General features: G+C 42.0%; 1 protein-coding gene across 1 annotated transcript in view; it reads right to left on the reverse strand.

The window, feature by feature from the left end:
* The window catches only part of DLG2 (discs large MAGUK scaffold protein 2), a gene marked incomplete at both ends in the record, with an annotated part of 916,537 nt that extends 899,291 nt beyond the window's left edge, over positions 1-17,246 (reverse strand). Inside the window, one exon of the mRNA XM_082494340.1 lies at positions 17,217-17,246. Within this exon, the coding sequence (XP_082350466.1) occupies positions 17,217-17,246 (30 nt within the window). The remainder of the gene's footprint in view (positions 1-17,216) is intronic.
* Between the last annotated feature and the right edge of the window lie 3,300 nt (positions 17,247-20,546).

The following is a 20,546-nucleotide window of genomic DNA, read 5'->3' on the forward strand; positions in this document are numbered from 1 at the left end:
AAAAAGTAGCTTTGTAGCTGGCAATTGGTGACAGACTCAGCAGTGCAGGGTACAGACAGCCTTTTTAAGAGCTGGATGGCAAACTGCCTTGAGCACTGGGCAAGGAGGGGTACAGGAGACTTCGGAATGAAGAAGATCTGCAGGAATATAGTGACCCGGCAGAAACATGCGTGGCATTACTTTAGTACCTCCTTTAAAAATAAACCTGAGCTTTAGCACTCGAAATTTTCCATTACCATCAGCGCCGAGGTGAAAGATAAAAGAACAGCGCATTTTATTAATAGCTCAGTTTTCAAATATTTCACGTTAGCCACAAAAACACATTCCCCACCTCCCGGATTGTCTGTGGAATTTATTAGCCAACAGGGTTTTAATACAAAAAGACTTAAAGCTTAGAGAGAGGGAGAGTGCCCCTGCAAAAAGCACTTTCTGGAGTGCAGAGCTATTTATTTATTTTATAGAGCACATCCACACAGGAGAGGAAGGGACATCGTTACAAGGCACAACGCGAAGTCCCGGGAGAGCCGAATCTAGCCAAACAGAGCCATCTATTTGTTTTGTGTTTAAAGAGAGCGGGATTGATTTCAGAAACTGCTCTTCCAGATTCATAGCCTTAAAACAAAGCAGAATTTGCACGTTTCAGTATGCTTCTGCTTGGCTCCATTGTACAATATTGTGTCAGAACACTCACTACAAAGAGCGCAGCCACCAGAACTAACATAAAGGCATCTTCCAAAACGATGAATTTCTTTAAAACGACTCCTGTGAAGTGAGTCTCTATACAAAAACATTGTTTAATTTGAACCGGGAATGCTTACAGGCTAACTCCCAGAGCGGGCTGAATTCAGATACTGTGCAGGGCATTAGTGTGTTCCTGTCCCTCCAGTGTTCCCATCCCTCCAGTGTTCCCATTAAACTGGGAAAAGAGAAAGCCAGAGTAACGTTACCCTCCATGCACTGACCTATCCCGTGTAAATCACGCAATAACAGCCTGCACATGTATGCAGGGTTCAAAAAGGAGCGACCGTTGCTCTCCTTGTCTTGTGGATAAAGGGAAAAGGAGGGGCAGAAAGACTGAGGCTGCCGAGCAGGCTGGCATCCAAAACTCGGGCTAAATTTCCCCAGACTGGAGCACCTCTGTAACGCTGCAGGCCGTGAGCTATCGCAGCATGCACGGCTGCTGCACTTCCCCCGTGAGGACCCTCGGTCAGGTTCCCCGACCCTCAAACTCACCGTCCCCTTCTTCACGCGGAGGGGACAGCCGATGCCGAATGAGGCTCTGCTCAGGGCACGCACCAAAACCACTGCTTTTTGTGCCCGCGGACCCTTTACCGCTCTCTCCTGACGCTTCTCAGTGGCAGATGACTCCCCAAAAGGGAATCTTTTGGTGGAAAGGGACTGGGAGAGTGGGCCAGGGAGCTCTGCCGAGAGTGCCGCAGGGAAAAGCAGAGAGATCCTATTCATGCAGCAGGGTGAGATAAGGTGAACGTTTGCGCTGAATGCTGAACTCAAGAAAAGCTGTTAACGGGGGCAGAAGAAAAGACAAGCCCAAATGTTTTTGCAACACGGGTGCAGCCTGTGATACTTCATTATCTTTGCATAATGGATCTAGCTAGCAAGCAACCCCGGCGACGGGAAGGTTCAGTACGCTAAAGAGCAGTGCAGTGAACTCCTTTTGCAGTATTTTATAATCAAACACTACAAATCCTTCGGAAGACATGACTAAAAGTGCAAGCGCAGACAAAGCCACCCTTAGGTAATTCCCTTGATTAAAACTCTCAGACTTAAAATGAATCTAATTAAGGACATTGTGAAGGCACAGAAAGGCAGTGTTCACTTATGCCCTCTTTTGCAGATGGTGAGTTGCCAAACAGAACTGAGAATCTTAATTGCAAGAATCATCAGTAAATTCAAAAAGGATGGTAAATTAGGGACTGCAAAAGGCAGGCTGTTGCATAACAGCAGGGCTGCCAGATCTCCTGGTTTTTGCCTTGGATGGGAAAGGCTCTCCCAAGAGAGGACACAGCGCTTTTTATAAAAACGGCTGAAAAAAAAGAGAGAAAAACCTAGCCCAGACTCATGCCATCCTGAGTGACACAGCCAGCAAAACTGATGAAAGAGGATACCCTTTCTACCAGTTTGTTTTTCCCTCATTATTTGACACTGTTCCTTATACCGCTCTTGAGAGGCATCCAAACACACACTATGGACACCTAATGGAGCTGTCACAACTGGCCAGATCTCTTCTTTCTTCTTTTTTTTTTTTTTTTTTTTAATCTTTCAAGCCTTCCATAGCGGGTAATATGCTTTGATGCGTCACTGGAAATTTTCATTTCATTAATCAGCTTTCTATTATCAAAATGCTGACATTTCATAGATATTCTTCCCAGATAAAAGCAAGACAGGTAAAAAATACTTTCTAAATCAGATGGTGAAAAACACTGACCACCTAGAAGTTCATTTCTGTTGGATTTAATTTTCCCCAACTGTCTGTATTAGTCTCCCAAGAAAATAAATCTACTGAAGTATGGTAAAAAATGCTTATAAATATCTGACACGGATAAGGTAGACAGAAAGATCTGTTCAGCTGCATAGAAAATGGATTGATAAAAAAAAAAGCAGCAGGTACTTGGGAATTACAACTTATTTGTGGGGTAGTGCTGAGCTCTTTCACTCCCTTTGACTCTTATAATCAAGCAAAATATAGATGGAAGCAAACTCCAAGTAGGCAATTACCTCAAGGACCACATGTTGTACTCTGCATTCAAAAAAAAAAAAAAAAGCAACTAAATGAATGGTTGAACTGTATTCTAATAGTAAGTTGGGGTTTTTCTGGTAGACTCATAGAATGATTTGGGTCAGAAGGGACCTTTAAAGATCATCTAGTCCAACCTCCCTCTGAAATGGACAGGGACATCTTTCATTAGATCAGGTTTCTCCAAGTCCTATCCAACCAGGCCTTGAACACTTCAAGGGATGGGGCATTCACTTCCCTAGGAAACCTGTTTCAGTGTCTCACCGTGCTCATCATAAAAAATTTCTTCCTTGTGTCCAATCTAAACCTACACTCCTGCAGTTTAAAAAAGTTGCTCCTTGTCCTGTTGCCACAGGTCTTGGTAAAAATTCTCTCTCCACCTTTCATATAAGCCTTCTTTATATATTGTAAAGCCTCAATAAGGTCTCCCCGGAGCCTTCTCTTCTCCTGGCTGGACAACCCCAACTCTCTCAGCCTGTCTTCATAGGAGAGGTGTTCCAGCCCTCTGACCATTTTTGTGTCCTCCTCTGGACACTCTCCAACAGGTCCATGTCTTTCTTGTGCTGAGGGCCCCAGAGCTGGACACATAACTGCAGGTGGGGACTCACCAGAGCAGAGTAGAGGGACAGAATCACCTCCCTCAACCTGCTGGCCACACTGCTTTTGATGTAGCCCAGGATACAGTTGGCCTTCTGGGCTGCGAGTGCACATTGTGGCCTCATGTCCAGCTTTTCATCCACCAGTACCCTCAAGTCCTTCTCAGCAGAGCTGTTTGCAACCCCTTTGTCCCCCAGCCTGTACTGATACCAGGCTTGCCCTGATGCAGGTGCAGGACCCTATACTTGGCCTTATTGACCCTCATGACACTCACACGGGCCCACTCCTCAGGCCTGTTAAGGTCTCTCTGGATGGCATCACTTCCCTCTAGCGTATCAACTACATCACTCAGCTCTGTGTCATCTGCAAATTTGCTGAGGTTTGTAGTTGATTAAGATATTAGCGTTGGTCCCACTACCAGTTTCCACTCTAACAGTTCAAAATAACACTTTTTGGAGTTACTCTGATCTTAAACCACTTCTAGTGCTAACAAAGACAACGAAGTTCAATCCTCAGTTTACTGTTTTTTGTAACAGTATAGAAATTTGCAAGAGAACAGGTCTATAGATATTACCTATGCATGCACACATATCTGGTGTAACAAGAGAGAAGAACAGAATATTCGAGTGAAATGTTTTTATTTTTGATAGTTTAAGAAACAAATATCCCAAAAATACCCAAAGTGCTAGTGGAAATCATCGAGTGCAACAGCTCCTGAGTTACTACAAATGCCCCGTACACTTCCACTTCTCAAAGCACCACACTGCCATACTTATGCTTTATGCTGCAACCCTCTTAATATGAACAAAAACCAACAAGACCACATAACAAAGTCAATCCAAAGCCATTGAGTATGGAAACTAATAATTAAGAAGAGTTATTAATTAGGCACTGGTCTAGATTCTCAGTTGGTGAAAAATTGTTTAACTCAACTGTTCAAACACTGTTCAATTGATACTTTTAAGTGGGTCTATTTTAATGCATATCAACAACGATATCATTAATTTTAACATATGATAAGGACAACCAAAACCACAGGGTTTACAATCACTTGCAAGATTAGCAAGAGACTAAGGGAGAGTGAAAACTTGAATTTGTTTCTCATTCATCTGCTCATAAAAGGTGACAAGTTGATAGCTGTGGACCAACATCATGCGGTGGTCCACAGCCAAAGAAAATGTCAACTAAATCCTGCCAAGTCCTCAACTGAGATAAATCATCATAGCTCTATTAGTCAGCCCTCTACTCTAACTTCCAGCATCCAACGATTTGGCTCTGTCTACAATGTATGTTCAGACAAGATATAAATCAATGCAGTGTCAACTTGACCGCAGTTCCTTTTTTCTCTTCAAATATTATGGTGTCTTTGATAGTTAAAAGCAAATCTCACTGAAGACATCTAATTGGCAGGAGGAGGAAAGCATTTACAAAGGTCATTTCCAATAAATCCAGCAGACTAAAGTTCACTCATTGCCCATCATCCCAAAAGTTGTTGTTACCTACACTGGGCAAATTTTCCCACTTAGTCCGTAAAGCACTTGGCATCATCAGTCTGTCTTTCTTCCATGAGAATGCAGAGAAGATGCATCTCCCCTTCCTTGTGTCACCACCTGGGTCAGGGGACAGCCTGGTGATTTACACGTCAGCTGTTTCTGGCAGACCCTGCAGGAGCTTATGAATGAATTCCCACAAACTCTGTCCATGAGCAGGCAAAACTAGCAGGCTCCCAGTCATCACGCTCAGCTGGAGCACAGACTTATAGCAATTGACAGTAACTTCACACTCCTCCAAGCTGGACACCACCAACAACCATACCATGCTTGCCACCGATCCCCATTGCTCCGTGTGGAATTAGTTAAATTCCCGAAGAGGCTGAACTTCTGGAGAAGCTCTGCTAAGCCACAACTCAACTTTTCAACAGCTCAGGCTTCCCAAGGAGCTTGGGTTGGCCTTAGGACTCACTTCTGTTCTTTCACAAATGCAACGAGTATGGAAATTTTACCCGATGGGGCTGTTCCAAACACAGAGACTTACTCTCAAATCTTTGTATTAAAAGGCGCAAACTTACGGTAGAGTGCTGAATGGGTATCCAGGCAGGTGTTTCGACTGAGCTTTTGTGGGATGGGCATCTGCCATGGCTTTGCTGCAAATAAGTGAAAATGGCATTACACACAACACAGTATGTGCTGCAATCACTAGGCACAATGGACTCCATTCCAGATGGAGCATCTAGGAGATTGCTAGCATGCATTTTACACCTCACAAAGTCATTTTCCACTATCACGTAGGGAAAATAACCTACAGCTCACGGGACCAAAAAGGCCTCAACAGTTACCCATTAATTTTGCTTTGAAGTTCTCAGTTTTGTGGGTGAACATATCCTTCATCCACTCTGAACCCCAAGCTTGTGCCATCTGGCTTTCCTCCACACTGGAGCATTCAGAGGACAACAGCGGAGCTTTAGGTAGTAGGTAGAGATTGGCTTTTTTCTCCCCATTTTATGTCAAGCCATTTCCATTACGTTCTCTTTGATAGCTGCAGCTTGAACAACCCCAGGGCTATCTTCCAGGAGGAGTAAGTCTGTCCCAAATTTTTAGGGTGCATTTCTTTGCTGAGCAGAACGCTCTGCTTGCTCCCCGCATTGGCCCCTGGAGGACATGGAGCAAATACCCAAGACTCCTGCAGTTCCCTGAAACTTTGCAGAACCAAAAGAGTGAGGGATTAATGTAAAGTCTAATGTTCCACATGGCAGTGCAAGATGCAACCATCAGGCCTTCGGGCTGATCTTCCTGTAATTTCCCTTGCATTTGCAGTGATTCAATTACATTTTAGCAAAGCTTTGGAGCCCATCAGAACGAATTGCACAGCAGATTGGGTCAGAGTCCCTGAAGAAAAGTTCAGAATAAATTCTGGTGTCTGCCACCATTACTCTCAGCATTTCACATAAGAGTCAAACTATTATTTAGATTCTTGAATTGGAGGACTTTCATAATCTTGTGTGTTCCTGAAGCTGGAAATAACACAGGGGGGAAAAAAAAAAAAAACAAAAAACAAAAAACCAAACTTACTTCATTTTGTTTTCATTTAAGCCAGACGTATCGCAAGCAACTACATTACACCTTTCTTTTCCCCATGCTGAGAGCAAAGGAGAGCAACCTCTGCAAACACTAATGATTTGGCTTCACACAATTTTCAATTTTGAGTCTGATTTGAGAACATTAACCAACGGCGCACTATCGGTGCTTTGTTCTTTATCTCCAAAAAGTAAACATTTGTAAAGCATTGCAATACTAAATACTTTTATAAGTTAAAAAAAAAAAAAAAAAATCAGTTTCAGGTTTATATTCCCCAGACCTTAAAAACTGATTAACTTTTATGTTTTCACTTAGAAAACTTCAAGAAATATTTAAAAAAAAAAAAAAAAACAAAACCCAGCTAGAGCTAGCAAACAAGAAGCATTGTACCTTTAGGTGAAAGTTTAAAAAGTCTTGTTTAAAAGGATTTTAAAAAGTCACCGCTGTCATGCCAGCAATATCCTGTGGGTGTGTGTTATTTCCTATAAGGAAGGAACGAATGCAACAGAAAACTATGTAATTCTATCAAAATAATAAAACTATAAATGAATTTTGATCAAAAGACTTCATGAAATATTGGTAATTATTTTTCCTTTCTTAAACTATTGTAGGTCCTCCACCTTTAGTCCAAGCCCAGATAAAGGCAAGAAAATTAATAATTTGCTTTGGACAGGAAACATTTTTCTGATTAAAAAGCCTGATCTTACAACTTCAGGTAGCCATGTATATACCATGTTTGTCAGACTCCGCAAAAAGCCTCCTCACCTTCTTAAAGAGGATACATCTGCAAAATACAAGCTCCAGATCTCATAGCAGGAGGTGGTAATACTCTGCAAATATTCTTGATTTTGAGATTCATACCAAAATTGCCCCAGGGCCCAGAATCACATGACTCCAGGTGCACGTGCCAGAAAGACAGAGGCAACTGGGAATTCCTCGTAGGCAGCAGTTCTCCGGAGATCCCAGTTTTTCAGCACAAGGGCTGGGCTGACTGTGCATCTGGGCTGTAGGGTGACTTGCAGAGTTTGGCCTTCCACAGCTGGATATTTGAATTACTGTGCTGATAACGTGACATTGCACGGGAATCGTCTGAGCAACGCATGTAGCTTAAGGGCTAGGACTGAATGCTTTTCTCCTACAGATTTTTGGGGTTTGGCTTTTTTTTTTTTTAAATTACAGCTGATTTCTTATTTGAATGATGACTACTTTTTGTATTGTGTAAAAAAATGCTTTTCATACCTTTCATATCTTACACCCTCACCTAGATGACATAGCTCTAAGAATAAGGTAGAAATATCAGCTGCTGGTAAAGCTTTTCTCTATAAAAGTGCTCTTTTTTTTTTTTTTTTGAATCAGCCAGAAGCTCCAACACGTCACACCCAGAGACACCAACTAAAATATATTAACCAAAGGTCAACACTACATAAAGTATTCTGCAAGCATAGGAAACACAAGTAAGCGTAGTAATAAATACGTTGGGAATTATTTGCAGACTGTAGGAGGAATTAATTCCATTTAATTATTACTGCTAATATTTTCATCAACTTAGGAATTTGGGGAGCATAAGGACTAAAGATCCCAGTCCATCACTACACTGGAAAGTTAAAAAATCTGAAAAGTGATGTAAATCCATCATTTGAAATATTTTTTCTTTAGACAGCCTTCAAGGGAGGACAGAATTACCCGCAGTTTGCTTTTCGTGTTTACTAGTGTTTTTATTCAAAAATAATATGTCTTGCCTTGCTGTTTGGGAGAATTCATTCCCATAAAAGCTTTCTGCATCTGAAATGGAAACAGAGGCTGTTTCTCCGTAGCTTAAGAATGACTGATTTCTACAGTCTTGTTTTACTCCCTTCTTTGAGGATACCCGGCCTCCTGCACTAAGCTTCACCCTTGAGACAGCTCCAATGTAGTGATAGACACAGTTATCCAGGCGTAGGCTTTATCACCGCTTCGTGCAATCAGAGCCTTCAAAATATGCAATAAGATCTTCAGCTTGCGTAATTTTTGTATAAAGAGACCTTGGGACACAAAAGAAGAAATCCATTGTCGTTGCTGAATTCAGCATCAATCACGGCTTCTTTTCTGGGTTGCTGCTTTAAATCCTTGATAAATCGCATAGCAATAATGCAGTCAGGAAGCAATGAAGCGATGACCAAAGTCAGATAGGGATGCTAACCTCTAGTCAGTTAGAGACAGTGCAATTCCTTCTCCAGAGGCACTGCTACATGTAATTCCCAAACCAACAGGTTTATCAAGCATCCAGAAATGCAGACCCCATTGGGTAACCAGGAGACAGAAGGCGGAAGACAAAACCAAGCCTGCAAGCCCTTCAGGGTCTCTGTGCCCAACATCTACCTAGCTAGCACGAACCTTTAAGCAAGCTTCTGTCCTACCGCCTTTTCTCAGTCAGGACTGACTGCCACTAGCCCTGGTTAGAAACATCCGTATAATGCATCTGCAGACACATTAATTCAACGCAGGGTGGTAGCACGCAGTGCCCACTGCAATATTGCAGTGGGAAATATTGCGTATTGAGTAGTGAATCAGAAGGTGAGAGCTTTATGGCACTGCAGAAGTGATGTTTCAGGTGACAGAGATGCAGTCGCACATCAGCAAGCTCTGGGTGAGATTTCAAGAAAGAATTCCTCTTTTGTGTTGCGTGATCACCCAGAGTGACTGCTAAGGGTGTTTGGAGGACTTTAAGAGCAGGTACATATAGCTTATTGCCACTTTCTCATAGACAGAGAGAGATTATATATATATATAATCAACACCAAATTTTGATGGCCAAATATTGTCTGTGGGCAGAGCCACATTTGGAGGCAGATCTCAGCTCTGCAGGAAGATGTGATAAAATACAGAGAGGATATCTAGGAATATTTCATCTGTTAAAGGTTCAGGGATCACTGAACTGCAACATTCCTTAAGATCTGACTTAATATTCTTTCTCAGAGAAGATATTGGTCATTGGAATCAAAAGCAGCCACAGGTGAGATTCTGTGTGTATCCACTAGAATATGACTTGTAAATTATATGCAAGTCCTTAAATGAGGTCTCCAGCAGCAAAAGAGTTGGCTGAAGTCAAACCCGGTGGAACATCCTTATCTACTCCTACATATCCTTCCAAGTTGTCTTCTCTGATGAAGGTGATTCTCTGGAGAAACGAAAATTGTAGATCTCAACTAGAGGACTCAGACTGTGTAAAATCTGATGATATAGTAGGCCATACCCCTGACCTAATGATTCACTCATAAATAACCATTCCCTTCTCCTTGACTGCACCCCTCCTCTCATTTTTCAGAAGCCTTGCATCAGGTGAAGGGAGACAGAAGGAAATTTGCATGGTAGGAGCAAACAGATTAGAACACGAAAGAAATGCATATTTATGTTGCAGATGCATGCCAGGAGACTCATCTTTTCTGCTTTTAGCGGCCTCTTGGACATTGCAAAGTATCCCCTCGGTCAGCTCCAGCTCTGCGGAATGCATAAAAGAGCAGCTCACCTCGGCACTGGGAAATTATCTTCCCGCCTCCACCCAGGCCCTCCAAATATTAAAGGAGGGAGCTGCCACACAGTATAGCTCTGCTATCATTAAGCAGCGCTATCATTAATTGAGCCAGGATCAGGCTCGCTTGTTTTCTTTTTCTTGCTCAGTATCTTCCACCTTTCCTTACATCTGCAGCTCTCCACCGCTGTGCAGTAGTATTAAGCCCCAACCGTATCTGCCCGAGCAGTTAATTGAACATTTTCTTTTCTCAGTTTATAGAGCTGTTCATAGATTTATGAAACAAATCACCCTTCTCCTTTCATAGTTAAAACTAATCTCAATAAAGACATCTCCCTAAGATCAGCACATTATAATCTAATGAAATCTATTGAAAATTTCAGTTGCGCTAAACAAGGTCAATGCTCGGAAGAAACGAAATGTCACTCAGAAATGGAGATCAAAGTAATTCCCTTCTATTCCTGCTGCTGCCATAGAGACCAAGGGAGGGGGAAGAGGGGGAAGAAGAGATTTAACAGACTTAATTCTTCCTGAAATTTATAATTAACTACAAGGGAAAAGGGACAATTACCATATTTCTAAAGAATAAAGGAGAAAAAAGTTGAGCTTTTGACAAGATATAATTACAAGACATTACATATGCAATGCACATTGGTTTGTTCTATGTAATTTTCTTGAGACTCCCCCCAAAAATGATTTTTTTTTTTCTAGAAAAGACAACACGTGTCTCATCAGTTTACATTCATAATGTTTGAAATCCAAAAGCTAGAGGCTTACAATAATTGTTCCAAAATTTAACATCGGTAAATAAAGATTTGGAATAAATACTGAGATACACTCCCCATCTGCCAGACATCTACGAGTATATTCTCCAGCTAAGATGAATGGTAATCAATGAAAAGGATCTTCCTGCTCTTCTAAGACTGTGCAGTTTAGCCAGCAGCCAACCCATAGTCATCAAAGCTGTCCTCAAGTATCACTTCAGAATAGAGTTTACCAAATTACATGTAAATTGCATGGATTCAGCACTATTACACTTTTAGGGTCTGGCAGGAAAACACCGCAGTGTGAAGTGCTCATCAGCACCTAATAATGACTATATCAAAAGATTTTGATTTTAGCTAAATGTGAATCTCGGGGGGGGAAATCATTATGTTTCCTTTGTTTCGGGGTTGTTAGAGCCGGGAAATTCAGCACAAAAAACTTAGCTACCCAGCTTATGATTTCAAACTGTAATGATTCAAAGCCTGAAGTCTTGCAAAGAAAAAACAACAAATGTTGCCCAGATCTATTTAGCACTATTAATAATATGCAGGCACATAGAAATGTGGTTATTTTTTTGTTTCATATCCAGCTAAATTTAAATCAGATCCTCATGTAGCGTAGCTTTCTACAGCTCTGCCGGTTTTGGTAAGATTATACCAGTCTACAACACCTGAGGCGCTGGTTCAACCTCACTATTTATCATTTCCTAATTTGGGGACAGACTCTACAGCCTCTCAGAAACATACAGCTAATCTTGTAGGAAGTCCCACAAAATAAATTGAACCTCGTTCTCTAAGTATATACCTTTTCGGGACTCCTATATTGAGTTTTTTCAGATTAACACAATGTAATTGGGAGGGAGGAGGGTAAACACGCCTATCTTCCTCAGCAAGACTTATTACAAAAGCACTTGGGTGTAAATAAATATTTTAAGTATTAGCTATTTGCATCGGCATTAGGTCACTATAATCAATAGTCCAACTTAACCTCATAGTGGATTCACCTCTGCACCGTGAGACCAACAGCTGGCACTCAGTGTGTGAATCTGCTCTCCACCTCGAGCAGATGACCTGATCTGATTTACCATTCTGCCCTTCTCAGCATCTTGGGACTGGTTTTGCCGCTGCTCTAAATTAGAGAGACTGGAACAGTGAGGTCACTCCAGTGGTGCCACCTCCACATTTCTCCATTCTTCAGCCAAGTTCTAAAAACACCCTCTAAATCAACTGGGTTGGCACTGGGAGTCTGCTAAACATTAAATGAGGGTCATCCCCCTCACTTGGGGAGTCCACAGTACCCTACGGGGACACAAGACCTGTCCCTACCTTTCCCAAGCATGGCACTCCATCAACAGGGATTTATAATGATACACTTAATGCAGACTAGTAGTTTCAAAATCAGCTACCCCGGCCACCGCATCTCCTCACTCAGAGTTACAATGATGCTACTGAGGAGGATGAGCCCTGAATTTTGACTTGTCTTCCATGTTGGGACTATGGGAAAAGGAAAGCTAATGCTGACCAAAAGACAAAGTGTATATTTCATAGCTCTTCTCTGCTTCACTCTTAACTTCACGCTGCAAAGTGGGGTGATGACTGTGTGAACTGGGAGACACCTACAGAAGAGTCATATCATACTCAGTGTCTAAGCCAGATGTTGGTCCGGTACTTGGCCACAGCGGCTTCTTATTTTCCACAGCCATTGCACATATGGAGACTTCTGCTCACACATCTGTCAGAGTTTTGCCTTAAGCGCATATATTGGTGCCCCCTGGTCCAAATATATTATCAGATGAGCAGAAGAAAATAGGATAGACTGATATTGCTGGCTCCTGGCAACCCGGCCAGTCAGCACTGCGCACGTTCAATCTTGGTATGGGTTAACGACATAAACAAGAGTATCGCCCCGCTTCCCAGCACCATTACAAAACAGTTTTTTTAAACACTTGAACTAAATCCTTAGAAAATGTGCTGGACAGACACCCACGAAAAGAGAGATATTGTTAATTTACTAAACTAACACAGAGTTTAAAAAAAACCTAAAAAACTAAAACCAAAAGCCCGAACATCTCCAGTAGTGGAATGAACTGAGTTTTTCATTAACTCTTAAAAAAAAAAAAAAAAACAACCCAATTTTTTTTTTTCTACTCACATGAATTATCACATTTTCATTTAATTGTCTGTTCCCACAGAGGCCAGTAACAATCGAAATAAACACAGAACCTGTGTAGTGAGTGATCTGGCTCAAACCCCTATAGAGTTAAGTGGAAGCTGGCAACAAGAATCTCTAAGGAGGAGCAATTGCTGCAGAATTTTCAACATTTTGCTGATGGAAATTTATTTTTGTAGCTAACAAAACCAGCAAGTTCAAGCTGGACGTTCTCGCGGGGTCCAAAGGTGACCAGTTCTCTGATTTACAATCTGGAGGACACAGCTCTGGGTCACAGGAACCCTACTGCTGCCAGCGCTCAGTGCTGCGAACTGGGGAGTCAGGCAACAAACAGCGAGTGGTTTAGGTTTTCTGAACAAATTGGGATTATTTTATTTGGTGCCTGGTCTTTGTGCACATCTTTGCAAGCTCTTCTCAAAACACATAAGCTTTCAGGTGATAAAATCTGGGATTTTAAGCAAACCTCAAAATACAGCTCCCAAACAAAACAAGAGGTGACACCGGTGGCAACCAGCACTGACAGTTCTTAGGGCCATTACCAATGCTAAGGATAATAAATGACTAAACTGGATTGCCCAGGAAGTTTTAAAATCTCTGTCCTAAGTGAAGCTCTTTAGCTAGCCCTGCTTGTGACAGAGGACTGGATGGCCACTTGTGGTATTATTCAATTCTCTCTTTTTTTTTTTTTTTTTTTTTGATGCTGTGACTGACAGCTGCAAGTTTCAAAAAAGCCTCAATCTGACACCTTGAAATCATGAGATTTAAAAAAGAAAAATGCATTTTTATCTCCCTTCATTGGCCTTCTGGCTTTTAAACCTTTAGAGTTTCCATCTCTATGGTCTCCTTTGAAACAACAAGGACCAAAACGCTTTTGTGGTTTTTTTTCCAGTGAAAGTTGATCATCTTAGCTAACCCACCTGACACCAAGAACCGGGGGTTTCAGCCAAGCAGCCCCTGTATGGTGAATCTTGCTGGGCAACACAGAGATATCTATTTTCTTTTTCCCCAGCAGCAGCTACTGATGCATTCATAATTCTGTAAAAGGCAGAAGGATGGAAGGAGAGCTGATAGCTAGGGGAGAGGGACAGCATGTTGCCTTCCGAGTGTTGGGAGGCACAGTGGGAATGTTCTTCCTTTTCAAAAACTCCTGGTGCTCCCGTTGGGATGGAGTCTTGACCTAAGCTTTTATTTATACTGAATTCTTCCCAATGATAAAATAATGCCACAAATTAATGTGCTTTATGCGACAGTAAAAGAAATAAGCTATGCTGGGAACGTGATCAATTAAAATAAACTAGGAGACCATGAGAAGCCCTTCTTGACTGATTCAGCATTCCCTAAGTCCTAGGTTCAGAAATGTGTGGAAACATGGAGGAAATAAAAAAGGAGACAAAGAATTTATACAAATTAATATCTTTAATCTATCTTAAACATATCTTGTATTTTGGCTGAAAAATAATGTCAGTAGGATTTAAGATTTGGAAGGTACATCAGAAATTAATTTTATTAGATGGCGTCTCTCACCGTTCAGAGTTCAAAGCAGGGTCTTTAGAACCCTTGTACATAATCTGCAAGGGCGTATTCACTCCACCACAATATTTATGACTTTTTCTATAGATTGGAAATACTGCAAATTCCAGACTAACTTTAATGACCGTGTGTTAAAAATGTCAACTTTTTAATCACCATTCATCTTATGCAGTCTAAATAGCGTTCCTCTTTTACTCCCTTTTTATTATTTATAAGACCTGAAGAATAAAACTGATATATTTACTCCTTCTTGACACTAAGATCCACTTTTCCAAGAATAAGAATGGCAATTATTTGCACAAATCAGACAAATGGACATTCAAATAAGGATAATTACCAGATCTGAGGCCAATAATGACCGTACAGTTGCTCTGTAGAATTCATACTTACTGAAATTAATTTTTTTAAAAATCTCAGATGTTCTGAAAAAGGTCTGCTCTTATTATATTGGTGATAATTGGCATAAACATATGCCATAAAAATTTTGAAATTTCGTAGGTTTGAAGGAAGTGGAATTACTCCAAAGCACAATAAAGCAAGTAAGAGCAGATTATGGATCAATACCATTTAACGTCACTGGTGCAGCTATTTAAATATGGCACCAAAACAAGATGAGATCAACTGTAATTTATCTGGCTTCAAGCCTTTGCAATATGAAAGCGTTCTGAAACTAGATTTTTGCCATTATTCAGCTCAATTACATATGTTAATATGGTGTTCTCACATGCATCCAAATAGCAGGTCACCTAAAATTCACAATCCTATCTCATTCCAACATCAAAGTTGGCAGTGGAGACTGAATATCTGGAGTTGAATATTTGAGGCTCATATGCTTGACTTTCAGATAATTCCAGCCATTTAGCGGCGGATCCAAGAAACAGAAGTGATGGGAGGAAAAATATTGTGTGTAGATGGTGGTGGGAGCCCTGCTCAGAGCAGCAGCAGTAGGGAGATGACGGTGAGTCTACATTTGTTATTGCCCAGAAGGCCCTGGGAAAATGTTCAGTGGAAACATTCATCACCAATTCATAAAATAAATAAAGCGGTGTCTCCTGATATATATAAAAAAAAAGGCACTGAGACCCGTTCTTTTCCCAATTGTGCTATCTTAAAAGTAGACTCACTTCCCTCTTCCAAATCCAGTTACTACAGACCTCCTCGCCAAACTCTCAAGGCTGAGGGTGGTTGCGATTGCAGGTCCCCACCGCACCACTGGACACCCAGAAGTGGAGCTAACCACAGCTGTCTTTTCAACCTTCCTGCTAATTTTCTATTGGAAAGCAATGTCGAGGAGTAGAAATTAAATGTTTAGCATGATTCTACATCCAGGCTTTGTTCAGCGGTGCTGCACCATCGCTGCTGAGCGCTTTTCACCAGTATTGCGTCAATGGGCACCCACGGGCACCTCCACTCTGCTCCAGGGCAGGTTGAGGACGTCGTCTCAGATCCAGCACGGCTTGTGGGAACCAGAAGGACCTGGAGAGAACAGGAGGTGAATGAGGCCACAGAAGGAGCTGTAGCTCCTGTGGCCTCATTCACCTCCTGTTCTTTCCCCATATGGGTTTCTCCACTGGCAAGATGGGAATGACAGCTCGCATCTGTTTCCTCATCTCCGCTGTGCTCCCTCCTCTCTACGGCGGCCACCCACCACTCCTCTCTGCCGCCTATGGGTGCCCAGGGTGTCTCCTCCTGCCCTTCTCCATGTCACAGATGGGGGTCCGGTCCTCCTCTCGCGTGGCCACCACGCAAAAAATGACAGCAATGAGGACAGCAGTGCAAACCGTTGATTTGCCTTATCATTTACGCAGCCTTCAGGTGTTCTGGCTACCCCAGGCATTTTGCAAGTCCCACGGGAATGAGGAAATTCATCAAAAATAAGCCAGAACAGGGAGCAGCTGTGCTGAACCCCAGCGTCTGGACTTCCCCCCGTAACCGCTCCTTCTAAATACTATCACCATGTGCAAACGCAGTTACAAACATGCGGTGAGCTGCCTGCCCTGTAGCAACAGAAAGGGAGTGCACTGATTATCTCCCTGTCATTTAATATTAAGTTAGTTTGCTAAGTTTGAGGACATCTCAAAGAATCGTTCAGCTTATCTCTACCCCAGATCTTGAAGCCGGGAAGTGTCCTTAACCCCAAAGTCCTTAGCCTGCGGCCGCTGTTGTGGATGAAAGATTGTTTACATGCATGTTTGGAAGGAATTATTTAGAAGGACCATTCCCAAACAGTCAGGTTAGATCTAACATCGGTATAGGAGCACTGAATTGGGACCAAAGAAATTTTACTTTTCAGGCCTAGAGATGCAAAGCAAGCTATGTTCCCCCCCCCCCCCCCAAAAAAAAAGCCACAATAAGCCACAAGAAACTTGCATCTCTCCAATCAGAAACATCATGACTATCGAAACTACATCTGATTGGCCTCCTTAAAATCCTAGGACCCATATAATGCCCCTTTTTTTTTTTAATTCTTTAGTTTACAGAATAAACTGATAAGCTGAGAAAATGTGTGCATTACACCGTTATTCTGAGAGTGCTCTAGTAGCTAGAGATATTAATAGACACAAGCATAGGCTAAGATAAAATATGAAATCATTTTGCTTTTTCTAGTAAAAATAAGTAAATTACATATCATTTAGGAAGTGATAGAGAAACAAACTGCATAAGATACAGAAAAAGAGAACAAAATGCTCATTGAAGCAAAGCTTATTTATCACTTTATCTTGCAACCTGACACAGTACATGCTCCATCTATTTAATTACAGGAACGGAAAAATAGCAGAGAAATATGTACACATAACAGCAATGTTTCCAGTCCTACCTTGGTCGTGACAATGCACAGACAATCCATTCTGTAAATCTCCACGGGAGTGTATGTAAATCATAAAAACAAATCAGCAAGGGTGAGGAAAGGCTTTTGAACAGCATGAACAGAACCGGAGGCTTGAATCTGCACAGCCTGCTTTTCCAAGTGGGGCCCTCATAAGAAACTCGAGTCCTCCTCCACAATGCTAAAGGCAGTCATGATGCTCACAGGGATCAGAAAACCCACTAGAAATCGTCTCAAGCAAAACTTCCAGGTGGCTTATCAGGCTTGATTGCTGCATTGTTCAATCTGTGATCAAAATATTCTGGTGAATGGTATGCAGCCTTCTAAATGGGAAGATGAGAACCACAACAAGCACAAAAGAGCAAAAGCATCACATTTCAGCCCTGGCTCTGGTTTCACAATTCTGATCTGCTGTTTCAGTATACCCATAAGATTTCCTTTGCCAAGTCTCTCTCTCTCTCTCTCTCTCTCTCTCTCAATCTCTCTCCCTCTCGCTCTCTCCTTCCCTGTCTTTTTTTTTTTTTTTTTCTCCCCCCTCTCGCTCGCTCTCTCCCTCCTCTTTTCTACTAACTCCGAGCAAGCACAACACACACAACTATCGGGCCCATCTATCACGGCGCTGTCACTTCTCTGCCAAAACCACCGCTTTGGGTTGTAAGGGTTTTTATTAAGAGCACGATTCCTACAAACGCATACTGCTCCAAGTGCATGATTGAAACATTAAGGTGTGTGCGAGAGCTCGTGCGTCACATCCACAATCACTCAGAATTACTAGGTCAGATTCGGATTCAGGAAGTGAATATAAATAACAGCTGGATGAGGCGAACTTTCAGAAAGTATAACAGAAAATAATCAGCCCGGGGGAAAAAAAAAAAGGGAATTGCATATGTACACATGCACGCAAGTCTGTGAAGCTCAAGAGTGATATAATTATAGTTCACCATCCACGGGAAAAAAAAGCACATTGTATACATTATTCAAAGCTAGACGGGGGCACCTTTTTTTCCCCCACTTATGCAAAACACGTCAAAGTTTTAATTAAAAGAAAGCACCCCAAACAACTGAGCTTAAAAGCTCCTTAAGTTCTCTCCCAAACTTTTTTTCCGCGCCTCTGACAGATCCGCAGACTTAATCGATTTATCGCATGCTCTGTATGCTTTGCTCGGAGCTTTACAGAGTGTTTAGCCCCCAAAGCCCTACCTTTCGTGCGGTGATGCTGGTGCAGAGCTTGCCTTTCAGGTGTCTTACATGAATCATTCTGAGTTAGAAAGCTCGCTGTCAGCTCTTAAAATCTTCCCTCTCTTACAGATAGAGGAAGAGAGAGAGAGAGAGAAGAAAGAGGGAGGGAGACAGAAAGAGACACAGAAGGGGAAAGATATGTAAAATGAAAGCTCTGGCCAAAGAGAGAGGAAAATCAATGCTCCTATTCACTGGAAAAAAAAATACAGCCAACTGGACTGTTGACAGCAACAAGAGGAAACGTCTAGACACCCATACATTACAATTCACCTTTTCAACACACTGGACAGCACGATTCCCCCTGGGTGCTTTGCTGAGGATCTCTCATTCTCACTCAGAGCTCAAATATGTTTTCAATAAAATAAGCCTTTCCAAGAAAATAAAAGGATATTTAAGAGTCATCTCTCTTCCATAAATTACTCAGGTTATACCCCTAATATTCCTGTGATTGCTAAAGCAGCAAGAGGCTCAGCAAATGACACACATTATTTTGCCAAAATGAGGTCACTGCTACCAAAGTTACAAAATCCATAGTGAATCAGATATGTGGTCAGAGAGCAACCAACCCTCCCCCAACTATTAAAGCTGTGGTGGATGTAACATCTTAAAGAGAAAGTCTCCGGAGCCCTTACGACTGTGTCTAAAACTTTAACTCACTCTGAGCAACCACACGTGCACAAAACAAACTCGATTTGAGTTTACAGACTGCGCTGGAACCTGCGTGTTTTCTCCCTACTGAGGTTTAGTCCAGTAGCCAAACAGTCAGACAACTTTGTTAAACTACAGATTATATGAAACAGGGAATTCTTCAAACATCCTCGAAGTAAGAACCAATTAACCATCTACTTAAGAACAAATTAACCCATTAACACGGTCTAACCTAAGCCACTCTTGCGCTCTGAGTGTGACAGGGTAAAAGGGAATTCAGTCAACTCCAAAATCAGGAGATATTTTAACACTTAGATGTAAAGCATCCAACAGTGTGTTCTCTTCCAATTGGTAGATTCAAGCTGATCTAACAAGGTGTGAAATATTTCCATACATATCATTACCTAATGACTTGGCTGTAAAATTTCATATCATACTTGAAACTGGCATATGGGGATATATTTTGAAATCGGTCTCCGAGTGCACGATCTGTAAATGCTTCTACTTGCAAGTAACTCTACTCCTGTGAGCTGGTCCCAGTGAATTCATGAGCCTATTTACGGTTTATTTGAAAAACAGAGGTTGTTTACGTGAACAACGTGACTCGTGTGTGTGTCTGGGAAAATCAGGCTCCGTCAGTGTACCTAAAAGCTTCCTCCTGCACTCCTCCAATTTTGGAGTGTCACCTCCTTCTGCAAAATGCACCATTTGACAGCACAGCATTTGCCCCTGTGCCGCCCCAGCTCAGTGCACCGTTGAGCGGCACGCTCTCTGAAATACTGCCACCTACTTTTTACCCTCAGAATCTCCTGTAGCCCCAGACAGAAGAGACCCACGCTTTTGGGGACGCAGACCCCGGCTCCATCCTTTCACGGGCTCATTTTAGTTGCCAGGGTCCTGGTCATAGTTCCTAACACACATCTATCGATGACTGGACAAAGTCAGGGCTGCAGTATGGGAACAGATGACTGTCAATGGGTCTCCAGTGTTTCTCCCAATGATACAGTTCCTCATTTTCATTAACTACCCATCCCGAACCCAGAAAAAAGAGGCCGAGCTGCTCCATTTCCTTCCTCCGGCTAGACACTTTTCCCATTCATTTTTTCTCCCCAAGCATAAGATTTTCAAATCCTTGGCACTGCTTTACCCTTCATTAGCAACATCTCCTTCTGCTCTAATTTCTGCAGGTCATATTGCTGCTTAGTTCTATTTTTTCCTCTGCTCTTCCAGCCTTCGTGTTATCTGTACATATGATCATGATTGAAATCTACTATAGAAAGACTTGACCCAAAAACCAAACAAATTGAGAAGCAGCCATCTGGGGTGAAAAGAAATGGCTTATAGTTGCTTGTGGTTGATTTAGACGGTCAAAAACGATCTCTGTGATGAGCTCTGACTCTCGGGAAGCCTTAATACGGGAAGAACAGCAACTAT

This window comes from Vanellus vanellus (genome assembly GCF_965231255.1).
Source record: "Vanellus vanellus genome assembly, chromosome: 1".
Classification (NCBI taxonomy): Eukaryota; Metazoa; Chordata; class Aves; order Charadriiformes; family Charadriidae; genus Vanellus; species Vanellus vanellus.